The sequence below is a fragment of the Castor canadensis genome, chromosome 5 (assembly GCF_047511655.1).
Source record: "Castor canadensis chromosome 5, mCasCan1.hap1v2, whole genome shotgun sequence".
NCBI lineage: Eukaryota > Metazoa > Chordata > Mammalia > Rodentia > Castoridae > Castor > Castor canadensis.
Genome location: NC_133390.1, coordinates 58,146,350 through 58,158,284, shown reverse-complemented (window position 1 = coordinate 58,158,284; position 11,935 = coordinate 58,146,350). Strand labels below are relative to the sequence as shown.

Here is an 11,935-nt window from a genome sequence, read left to right as displayed (position 1 = left end):
TTTTTGAATTAAAAAATGAACTAACTCAAAGAAAAGTCAACAGAAACACAGAGGTATGAACATCGTTTTTAGTGATGCCACTTTTTGGTTTTGCTTCCCTTTTCTCATAAAAATCTCCATTTTTGATAAATATTATTACTGCCACTTTTATTTTAGTACTCATTTCAAGAGCAGTAATTTATTGAGAACCTGTAATTCCAGGTCTGTAGACAAGTTTTCATAATTGCTCTTTTCAACGTCTCTATGCAGCAGACATAATAAATAATCTAGCAAATGGCACAGATTTGCCCCAGTTTCTCCAAAGCCCATGGTTTTGGCACATTGTCATGCTGACCTCCATCAACTTTGTTCTCCTGCTTTAACCAGTAAAGCACATTTACTGGGCAGTAAATATATCAAAGATGAAGGTATCTATGTTCAAATAATGGCGTGCAGCTGTTCTCAAAGACGTCCATGTTTCACGAGCCTGCAACAAGAAAAACACAAGTCGTGATCTCTGAGTATGTAGTACACATGCTGCAGTGTCCACTCTGATTATCTCACAGATATTCCTAAAAGACTGGGAGAAGCATCATGGCAGAAGTATGTAGAATTGGGATTGATTTTCATACATTTAGTCATCTGTATCCTGCTGCTCAAATGTGCACAATGTTTTTGGGGCCACAGTATGAATCCATGTCCATGGGGCAGTCTTGTCCCATTACAGAATCTGTCAGTTGATTACAGAATTGGTCTACAATTATAGACAGGAGCGTACTTGAAAAATTCAGCATTCCACAAAGAAGACACAGTCTGCCAGCCTATGCAATTATTTAATTTGCCAAATAAACAAATGTCTTGTTTTAATACTTTAAATGATGCCTGTTGGAGAAAAACAGACATAAAACTAGATGCATTATTCAGGCTGGTGGTTTTCATCAGCAAATGTTAAGCAGAAACAAGCTGATCCTGGCAGACCAGTTAAAACCCAGCCATGTGGAGTAAGGACAGGACTGAGGCTACATGAAAATAAGGACATCAATTGTTTATGACTTTGTACAGCCCTCATGTCTGGTGATAGTAAGAGCCTGATAGATGTGGAAAGAAAGAATGAATGAATAAGTGAAGAAGTTAAATAAGTAATTTGTTACATAACTTTTTTCCAGAGGTAAATACTAAGTCATTGGAATCCTCAGGTAATTTAACAATTTTGTTTGTCTAGTGTTTCAATGTCTTCTCTCAGAAAAATAAACATGAAATAAAACTGGCTAATGCAAGTTTCTTCTTTATTCTCTTGGAGTGGGTTACAAATGAATAGGAAAAGGTAAAAAAAAAAAGGCAAGAAAATGAAGAAATGACATTAAAGACTTGGACAATTACCACAGAGGAAAATTAGTCACTGAACAACTACTGAAAGTCAACTAAAATGGGACCACTATCCATTTATCCACCTACCCAACATGCAATAATTTACTAACTCTTGACTACATAAAAATTATTTTGCTAGTTCCAAAGAGTAATTACCTTACCTCTACCTCTCTAATTAGAGAGGTTGGAACAAAAAATTCCAATGTGACATTTGGAGAGGTATTAGTATGTGAATAGTTTGAAAAGGGGAGGGAAGAAAGAAGGACAAATGCCTCCTTGAAAAGAAGAAGACTTCAGAAAGGGGAGGATATGTGAGTTTAGTCTTTAATCAAGAGATGGCATTTATGAAGCCAAAGCTCACTTTACAGAGAAGAAAGAGATAGTGTAGCTCAGAGAAACTAGAGAGGAAAAATTGAGGCTAGACTAGTGGTATTTTAATACCAGCTTATACAATGACAATTTAAAGGGTAAGTGGTGAAGGACCATTTGTTTCAAACACAAATACCTGATCAGCCAATGTGGTTCCCCACCCATTCGGACTGTGATCTGGGTCCCAATAATCTTGCAAATATACATGTCTTTTGAGACGTAGGAACTGGTTTGCTGGGTCCTCCAACAAAAATGGTGCTCCCAACGCTCCTGCAATTCAGAGTCCAAGAGCATGGCATCTTTAAGGGCAATAGTTTACATCTCGTTTGTTCCTCTAAATAATACGCAGCTGGAGTCTTCGGGAGGCTGGGTTCCTGAAGAAAAACACCTCTAGAAAAATTAAGCCCTGAGGAAAATGGCTACTCCTTGGCTCTTTGTCACCACTGACTATCACCAGTCTGTTTGATGTACATATCAGACAACCTGGGAACCAGGGCTGTGTGGTAGATGGACAAGGATTTCAGAGTTTTTGTACATCCATGGAGCCTGAAGAACTAGAATAAAATTCCAGTTCCCTTACTTTTTTTTTTTTTTGTGGTGGTGGTACAGAGTGACTTAGGGCTTTGCACTTGCTAGGCAGGTGCTCTATCACTTGAGCCGTGCCTCCATCCCTCAATATGGCTCTATGTTTAGTTGGGATCAAAGGTCACAGTGCACAACAGAACAAGGCAGCACATGATTTGATTGTTCTGTGGGAGTAGGGGAAGGCATTAATGTGGGTCAGGGGACCATGGCACAAATAGCTGTGCTCATGATCAAGGAAGTTGCTTAGCCTGCTCCTTGAGGGAAAGATCAGATGCAACAGAATGGGAGAAGGGGCTACACTGTTCCTTTCAGCTGAAGGAATGATGGGAACAAAAGAGTAGTATTGAGAATCTACAAGACCTATACCTGGAAGCAGTGGTGAGAGGTGACTAGATAGAACACTTTTAAATGCTAACAATTAACTTCAGAATACATTAGTGACTGGTGGCAGAAGTGATACCGTCCTGGTGCTATCTAGTTAAATTTAATGCAATCCAACCACCATCTTTGTGAAAATGGTTCCCTAAGAAGGCTTCCAAAGATCACTGCCTCCTGGTATTTGTATCCTTGTGTAGTCCACTTTTCCATTTAATAGGACTGACCTGTGTAGTCATAGGATAGGCAGAAATGATAGTGTGTGAATTTATGTGGCTAAGGTATTACCCAATTTGGGTCATTTGCTCTAAGAGAAGTTAGATAGCATGTTCTGAGGACACTCAAGAAGCCCTGAAGGAGAGGCCCAATGACAAGTAAGTGAAGCTTTCCACCAATAGCTATCTACATGAGCCATCTTGGGACTTGATGTTTTTTCTCTAGTTGAGCCTTCAAGTGAGTGCACATACACACCCTCTCCCCCTCCCCAGACATCTTTATTGTTCATTTTGCAAAACCTTGAGCCAGAAACATGAGGTTAAGTCACTCCCAAATTTCTGAGTCTGAAACTGATGGAATAAATGCTTATTGTTTTAAGCTGCTAAGGTTTGGGAAAATCAGTTACACATTACTAGATAACTAGTACAATGCATTAGAAGCACTTACTAACGTCAATGTAAATTGCTAATCACCAGGGTTGGATCTAGAGTGAGGCAAATGAGGCCTCCAAAGCACAGAATCCAAAAAGGAATCACTTTCGTGGGTATGCATATTTTATTCCCTAAGACCCTCGCTTGCCTCATTCTAGTCCCTGCTTTGATAATCGTCCTTGCGTGGAAAAATCAAAATAATCCTGGCTAATCATCACTGTATGCATGTAAAGATAGGCAACCAACAATCCTAACATTAGAGACCACAGTACAGTAAGATTTTGTGGATAACTAGGGGAAGACATTGAGATTAGATCATCCGTAGTGGGAATAATTAATTCTCATATTGGCATGGAAGCCCTACAGAGAAAATGGTTTTGAACTGGGCTATAATGGATATTTTCAATAGTTATGAGGAAGACAGTGAAAGCAAAGAGCATGAATTTCAGGCTAAGAGCTGGAGTACTAAGGAACAGAATAGCCAGTTTAGAGTAAGTTTAGTAACACTCCCATGGTCAATGTGATTGGATGGTGAGGTTGCAGTGTAGACATGCTCAGAGATAATGTTAGAGCTTGACTTGATCCTAAAGGATTTTTATTGTCATACCAAGGAGCAAGGACTTTATTTTGTAACTACTTAATGACCATTTCTGAGCAGCAAAATGATAGTTCCAGGTTTACTTTTAAATGTTTTTATTAGATAAAAATATATAAAATATATATAATATAACATTTAAACCATTTTGAGGGTATGATTCAGTGGCATTAAGTACATTCCCATTGTTGCATAAACATTTCCAAAACTATTTCATAATCCTAAACAGAAACTCTATACCCTTCTAACAATAACTCTTTACTCCAGTCCCTGGAAACAACTATTCTCCTTTCTATCTTCAGGGATATTTCTGCTTTATTTCAGTTAGCAAAAGGTATTTAAGGCTCATCCATGTTGTCCAAGTGTCAGCATTTCATCCCTTTTTAATATCAAATAATATATCACATGTTTATAACACATTGTATTTATCCACTCACAGTTCACTTTGAAAGGTCCTTTCCTCAGTGTGTGGAGGACAGATGGGAAAAGGAAGAGAGGACAGTGAGAGACAGAAGTCTGGGGCTTTTCTAATTACCCGATGAGTGATAATTGTCCATGTGAGTAACAGTGGCATGAGAGGACGAGACTGATCTGAAGAGAATTGAAAGAAACCCTCACTTATTTGCCTGGTGTGAGCAAACCAGTACTGAAATTTTTGTTTTCTCTGAGAGATTCTAATAGGTGACTTTTCAGAATCCTCTTTATTCTTTCTGAGAAAAGTTGTTAGTCATAGTGTTACAAATTTTATGTGTTATAATCCAGTTAAAAAGGGTGTTTTTCAAAACAATGTTAGTGGATGTGCAAAGCTGATCCAATATCATCAACAAATGGTAAGTATTTCTAAGTAATGACACTTAGGATATAACTTCCAGGAAGATGAAGAAACTGCAGTAATCGCTTTACATAGTGTTACTTAGAATCATTAAAAAGTAAAACCTACATTTTGTACCATAATTATCCTGGTACAATCACAAAGAGAGAAAAGTGCTATTACATAAATCTTGGCAGAAAAGCAGGCTTTAAAATATATATCATTGCTATTTTAAGCTCTAATAATTCTGGCTTTTGTAAATCTTCTATCTTTTTTTTCATGGAAAATGTTTTATGGATACAGTCTCCTCTCCCTGCCCAGGACAAATAATCTACCTCAGCATTATAAGACCAGCAGGCATCCAATAAATATTAATTAATGGTGATAATAACATGACCACGAGAGAGGTAGAAAGTCGTATTTATTATCTTACATTACAAATGAGAAAATTAACACACAGGGATGAAATGACTCACTCAAGGTCACATAGTAAGTCAGCGGCAGGGCTGGAAATAAAATCTAAGTAATATAGAAGGACATGCTATTATCCTTTCTGCTTCAGAAATTTCTCCTCCCTTTTTCATTTTGCCTGATCAACCTTGAAAGTTAGTGAGAGCAAAACCAGGGTTTTGCATTTGTGAGGCTGTATCACTCTGCCAGTGCTTGAAACTAAACCCTGAGTTTATTGCTTTGTTGGCTTTTAAGTAGGTGTTTTCTTCTTAATGAAGTCAATATCTGCCAGGTTAATACCTTTTTCCAACTTTATGATCACAATCTATACAATATCTTTCTTTCTTTCTAGCTTCCTGCATATCCTCCTTTTTTCATCCTGTATTATTCAGTTTTAATAGAATCTCTCAATGTACTATGTAAACATTTCTCAAATATCCTCTGCAGAAAATTCTACACAGGAGAAATAAGGCAGACAGGGTATGGAGTAATTCAGCTGTCCCTACACAAGTCCAAGAGGATCAGAGATCCAGTGTTTCCCTGGCCCTGCTGGTGACAACCTATCACAGTGCCACTTTTTATTCCTGCACCTTCCTTTCTATTCTGTCAAATGAGGATGAGTTACATGTTCCCTTAGATTTTTTTCCAACTCATATATTTTGAACTAGAAATAGGTAAGTAAACAAAAGCTAATTTTTCTGCAGGTGTTATGTTAGTAGAAGCATATGAAATATGCCCAAGTGGTCATGGTTCCCACAAGCAGAAATAAGTGAAAAACATTAAAATAGGCTTATCTAGGTTGGGCACAGTAGCACACATCCATAATCCCAGAACTCAAGAGGCTGAGGCAGAGGACTGAGCTGCATAGCTAGAACCTGTCTCAAAAAACCACACACACACACACACACACACACACACGCATGCATACACATACAAATAGAGCTACTGAATAGTGAAAGCAAAACAAATAAACAAATAAAAATGAATTCACATTATGCACAAATGAATGCCTGTTGAACAAAGTGGGAGTCATGGAACCAGCACTAGTGGAATGGTAAGACTCCATATTTTACCATCACTCTGGAAAGGTGGAAAGAGTCTTCCAATTAGTGGTGGAGAAATGATTGAATAGTATATGTAATATGCTAGAGCCCATGGTAGTGATATTTGTGTCTGTAATCTATAGTTTAAAAAGATCAGAAAGCCAAATGTGAAACTTAAGATATAGAACTAAAAGAACAGGGTCTGGAGCAGATTTCTGTTTCCCTCCATGTTGAGGGAGCACATTTAGAGTAACACTCTTTGTCCTTTGTGCACTCTGCCCCTGGAAAGGTAGTTTCCATTCAATTGGCAAATCCATGCACTTGAACTTGGCATGTCAGCTCAACTCTTCCTTGTTCCTCTTCAGTGTGAGCGAACTCATGGGACACTTTCTGTTCTGGGTCTGAAACCCAAAAACAGATAATAAATTTGCCAAATTCTGGGGTTCAACACAAAGCCCATTATGTACTTATACTGAGCTATAGCTTCCAAATTAGTCTTTCTCAGTCATAAAGGAAATAGTTTACTTTCCATAATCATCTTTGGGTTATTTTTCAACTTGGTCAAAACCAGAAAAAAAAAAAAAAAAAAACCAAACAGGATTGTTTTTATTACAATGGATTGTAGCTCAGAGAATCCAACAGTCTGATCTGGTTTCTCCAGGCCTTACTAAGAAACAGGGGAAATAGGGCACAGACCAGAGTATTTCAAACAGCAGGAGCTTGTCATCAATGGACAGCCGCAACTGTGAATTCCTTGCCTTTTGTAACCGTCAATATCTGTATGTGTTTGAAATAAATGAAATGGGATTTAGTGAGTGCAGAGACATGAAATAACTGGAGGATCCACAGGCTAGCTCCTCCATTAGCTACTTCCCTTAGGGGCTGGGTGATACTGACCCTTGTGGGGTTACTTGATACTTGGTGATAGAGATGGAGAATAAGCACTGTGTTTCCCCTTAAGATAAAAAATAATCTGATGTATGGGATCCTGAAGATAAAGCACTTGGCACTCAGTATAAATATCTAAAGAATAATACTATTTGCTGGTTTTCTTTTTCTTTCTTTCTTTCTTTTTTTTTTTTTGAGAAAGAGTATCACTACGTAGCCCAGGCTGCCCTCAAAACCTACAGTCTTCCTGCCTCAACTGTAATTATAAAGCAAGAATTGTAGACATGCAATTCCATACCCTGCTTCTGTTGGCTGTTTTTATTGGATTGAGTATCTGTACCTGCTTTTTACCATGTCTATGTAACTAAAGAAAAAAGATGAAGTAAATGCCTAGGAAAATATGTACTTAGATAAATTAAGTATTAAAATAAATTGTAAATGGTCCCTAGGAATTAAGTATAAAAGAAGATGATGGGGAAACGAGATACAAATGTACTGACAAAATGGTAAAATTTTCAAAAATTTCTGTGACTGGAGGAGAAATCTTATGATATTGAAAGAGACTACAATGCTGATGTTTAGGCTATTATTCTCTTAGACTTGAATGCTCTTTGCTAAGTATTTTTCTTAAAAAATAATGAAACAGCTTTGTGGTCTTCTCATTCTTAACTTTGGTTGCTGACTCAAAACTTCATGGTAGAAAACAGAACAGTTGTATTTAGTACCATGTTCAAGAGAACAGAGAGAGAGAGAAGAGAGAGACTAGATACTAACTGGGTATGATGATACACTCTGCAATTCTAGTATTCGGGAGGCTAAGGGAGAAGGACCTGGGGTTTGAGGCCAGCCTGGGCTACATGGGAAGACCATGTCTCCAAAAAAGAAAAAAAAAGGAGAAAAGTCAAGAAAAGAAATCAAAGGAAGGAGTGGGAAAAAGAAACAGCAGAGAAGAGAACTAAACAGGCCGATGAGGGTAGATAAAAACAAAAAGGGGGGTTGAATTGGGAAACCAGCTCTCTTATTCTGATCTATTCAAGTATTTGTCAATAATTTGTTAATAGAATACTTCATAGCTGACTTTTAACTGAGGAACTTCTGCTTTATTAACCTTAGAATTGCTTATGTGCTGAGTGTTTTGAAAAGAAAACATGAACGAGCATCACTTGAGGGCAACTGAAATCTGTTTTAACTTGCTCTTAACACAATACAGTATGCACATATGCTACATAAATTCTTTGGATATATTTCTGGAGGTGGCAGGGCTTTCATTTAATTTTTAGTTTTGTGGACAGAGAAATCTGTAACACACGAAAAGTACCATTTTATGCAATGCAACTGGGACTCTTTCTGGATGACTAGCTGGGTGTGTTCATGGGATCCTTATCTCAAGAACCAGGACTTTGAATGGTGCCACATGGGAAAGAGAATAGATTTTCTGCACCATCTGCAATACTCAATGGATCTAGTCCAAAGTGATAACATTATTTTCCATTTGTTCTTACTATATTCTTTGTTAAGAATATCTTTCAATTTTAAATCCAAGTGAGTAGGTAAAAGTAAGAATAAAATCTAACAAAATGAGCCAAAATTATATCAGAAAACACAGACTTTAAGGAATTGAAGGGCGAGAGGATGAATGAAAAAGAGTCACTCTTATGGCTGAGAAGAAGGCAGACAGCGATTAAAGGTGCTGACAGGGTCATGGAGAAGAAATTGTGAGCTTAAAAGCTTTTGTCAAAAAACAAGGCAAAAATAAAAAGTCCTTCAAGACAGACGGGCCTCAGTCACTAACTGGGGAGTGAGAAACAAGAGGTGGAAATGTAAGAAGAAACAGTTTATATTTCTCCCTGCCTAAAACCAGAAGAGATACTTGCACTTTATGGATAGATCTGCTCTCAGGTCAATGATATAGCCATGAACTCCCCAAATCACTTCATGTGAGAGTCAACTCCAACTGTCAAATCAAAGAAGAACATGATTGCTGAAGAAAAAGGAATCTAGTTTTTATTTTAGCAGAATGACAATAAAAGCTATCTTTTAAAAATATCCAAATTAGAAGCAACCAAAAACATCGGCTTAATTCTTTTTTTGTTGCTGTTGTTTTTAATTGCTTTACTTTGTTTTGTGTTTTAAGTCAGGGTCTTGCTATGTAGCCAAGACTGGTCTCAAACTCAGTCCTCCTGCTTTAGCCTCCTGAGTGAAGGAATTCCAGGTATGTGCTACACATCTGCCTCAGCTAAATTCTCAGCAGTGTATAGGATTGGCTTATGAGTGAAATACAAACATATTTATTTTCCATAGTTCCTCTGTCTTTGATTTTTAATACATGCTGTATTGAGATAGATCATGTTGAGCTTGGCACCACTGTTTACCATGACTACAGCTAGGAGCTGTGATGGAGCATTCTTGGGTGGGTGGTGGTGCTGCTCTACTTTGTCAAATAAGGTTGCACGGGTCCTTAACATCTGCTGTCTTTTGGAAGAAACCAATGGCTACAATGGCTACAATACTGACTCTACTTCTTCTTCAGGAGGAGGTCTTGCCTGCACCCACATGCCTATGATTCTGGAACTGCAGTGTTGAATGGGACAGATTCTGTAGCATGAAGAAGAGTTTTGTCATCAGAAGTTCCTAGACAAAGAATTTGGAAGTGGATGCAGCATCCACCACTAACAGTGGAGCTTGGGCATGTCACTTCTCTAAGAACTCAGTTTCCTCTTGGTAAGAAGATGGGAGACCTAACACCTATTTTTAGAGTGATCATGAGAATTGAAGTTAATTTAAACTTCTTTCCTTCTTTTTCCTTCCTTCCTTCCTCTCTCTCTCTTTCTTTCTTTTTGTTGGTTTGTGGGATTGAATTCAGAGCCTTATGCTTGCTAGGTAATTATTCTACCACTCGAGCCATGCCCCCATCACCCGGGCCCTGCTTTTGATTTTTTGATTTGAGAAAGGTTAATTCAGTAATCCCGTTGCTTCTGCCTCCCAAGTGTGGGGATTATAGACCGGAAACACCACACCCAACTTATTATTTTAGGTTTCTTAAGAAATTTTGCAGAACCATTTTCCTTTGTCAGACACTATTGAACTGGCAGCACTCATTGGTGACATGGACCAGAGCAGTGTTTTAGCCTTGCATCATCTTCCATTACCCCATCTCATCTCAAGTGTGTTAAGCAGTTAAGGTAAAGCATTGCATTGAGGGCACAGCCAGCCCTTGACTGAATTTATAGTGTTTCCTTAAATACTCACTTACACTAAGCCTTCCTTACCTTCTTCATCTGGAGATTTGGACTGTAAATGTCTCAGTGATAAGTACCTAATGATAACTTTGCTAAACATTTCTAAATGATATATGATATTAAAAATGACCCAAAGGCAAAGTGCAATGTTGGTGATTAAAACTCTTTCTTAAAATTATTTCTGCAGAGTGCCAGTGGTTCACACCTGTAATCCTAGTTACTTTGAAAATCTGAGATCTAGATGGTGTTTCAAGGCCATTTGCCCAGGCAAATAGTTTGAGAGATCTCATCTCCAAATAACCAGAGTAATGGAGGTGTGGCTCAAGTAGTAGAGTTAAAGTCCTGAGTTTAAACCCCAGTTCCAGGAAAAATAAATTATTACTGTGCTTAGGAATTAAAGGATAATTACACACATATACATATACATATAGCTTTTCTGTTTGTCTCTGGGGAGACTTCAAACAAAATATACTTGTTTTACATAGGTCTCAAGCTTATAACAGCAGAAATTTATTTTGATCAAAGTATCTTTTTCAGAAATATTTACAAGTTGTAGAGGCTTAACAGTGAAAACAATTTATACCTTTGTAAGTATTTTCAGTTTTTTTATAAGGAAAACAAATGACCTCTCAGTTCATTTCTGATATAAGCCACAGAATTAATGGGTCAATTTGGCAGCAAATCACCTGGCCTCTGTACCTTCCTTGATCTGCCTTTATGCAGCACTTCTTTGAGCTAAAGCTGAGAGAAGGTTAATGAATTCATTCTCCTTAATACTTTGAGGTCTCCTTATTGTGGCACTATGTGAGTATTACAGTTGCTAAAAGATATTTAAAATTTTTCTTTGTTCAACGACACCAGCACATTTCTTTGGAGGCAGCAATTAAGTCAATTATTTAGAAAGAGGAACAAGTTAATAGTTTAATACATAATTAGGAATAAAACAATCACACACTCACAGTTAAGGTTAACCTGTTCAAAAACCGCAGCATGACACAATCACTTGGTTCTCTCAATGCTTTCCAGCAGGTCTATGGAACAGTTTATTTGCTTATTTCTTTAAAAAATTTTTTAAAAGTCATTAACCTGATAGTTGCAAAAGACATGATAAATAAAAAAGAAATAAGCTCTTACCTATGAGCAATGTCGAACACAGGGCTACTAGAAGCATTTTACAGGCCATGATCCTGTTTTAGGAAGAAAATATTTATTTATTTTAATTTAGCTCAGACAAAGCTTTAGGTATATCAGATATTTTTTCAGGAATACAAAGTATTTGTTTTATACCTGAAAGCCTAGCTGAACAAGTCAGGGAGAGGCTGTTTCTTGAGGTGGCTTTTTTTTATATATACATATACCTCCAGCCTTTTTACCCTTTGGACTTTTTGAACTGACGTTTTATAGGCTGTACTTACATGAGCAATTTATTTATCTACTAATGTTACCATCCACACAGACTAATGTAATATAGAAAAAGATGGAAAATCCAGACTGCTCATACACTGCCAGTGGGAATGTAAAATAGGGCAGTTGCTGTGGAAAATAGTTTGGCAATTATTTAAAAATCGCAATTATGTTCTGCCCAG

The 11,935-nt window shown here is 37.4% G+C and overlaps 1 protein-coding gene across 1 annotated transcript; it reads right to left on the bottom strand.

The window, feature by feature from the left end:
- Window positions 1–376: 376 nt before the first annotated feature.
- C5H3orf85 (chromosome 5 C3orf85 homolog) lies at window positions 377–11,532 on the bottom strand. Its single transcript, XM_074072378.1, has 3 exons — window positions 11,484–11,532; window positions 1,853–1,986; window positions 377–466 (listed from the first exon to the last, which is right to left on the bottom strand). The coding sequence occupies exons 1-3, from the start codon at window positions 11,530–11,532 to the stop codon at window positions 377–379; spliced, it is 273 nt and encodes a 90-aa protein (XP_073928479.1).
- Window positions 11,533–11,935: the final 403 nt, after the last annotated feature.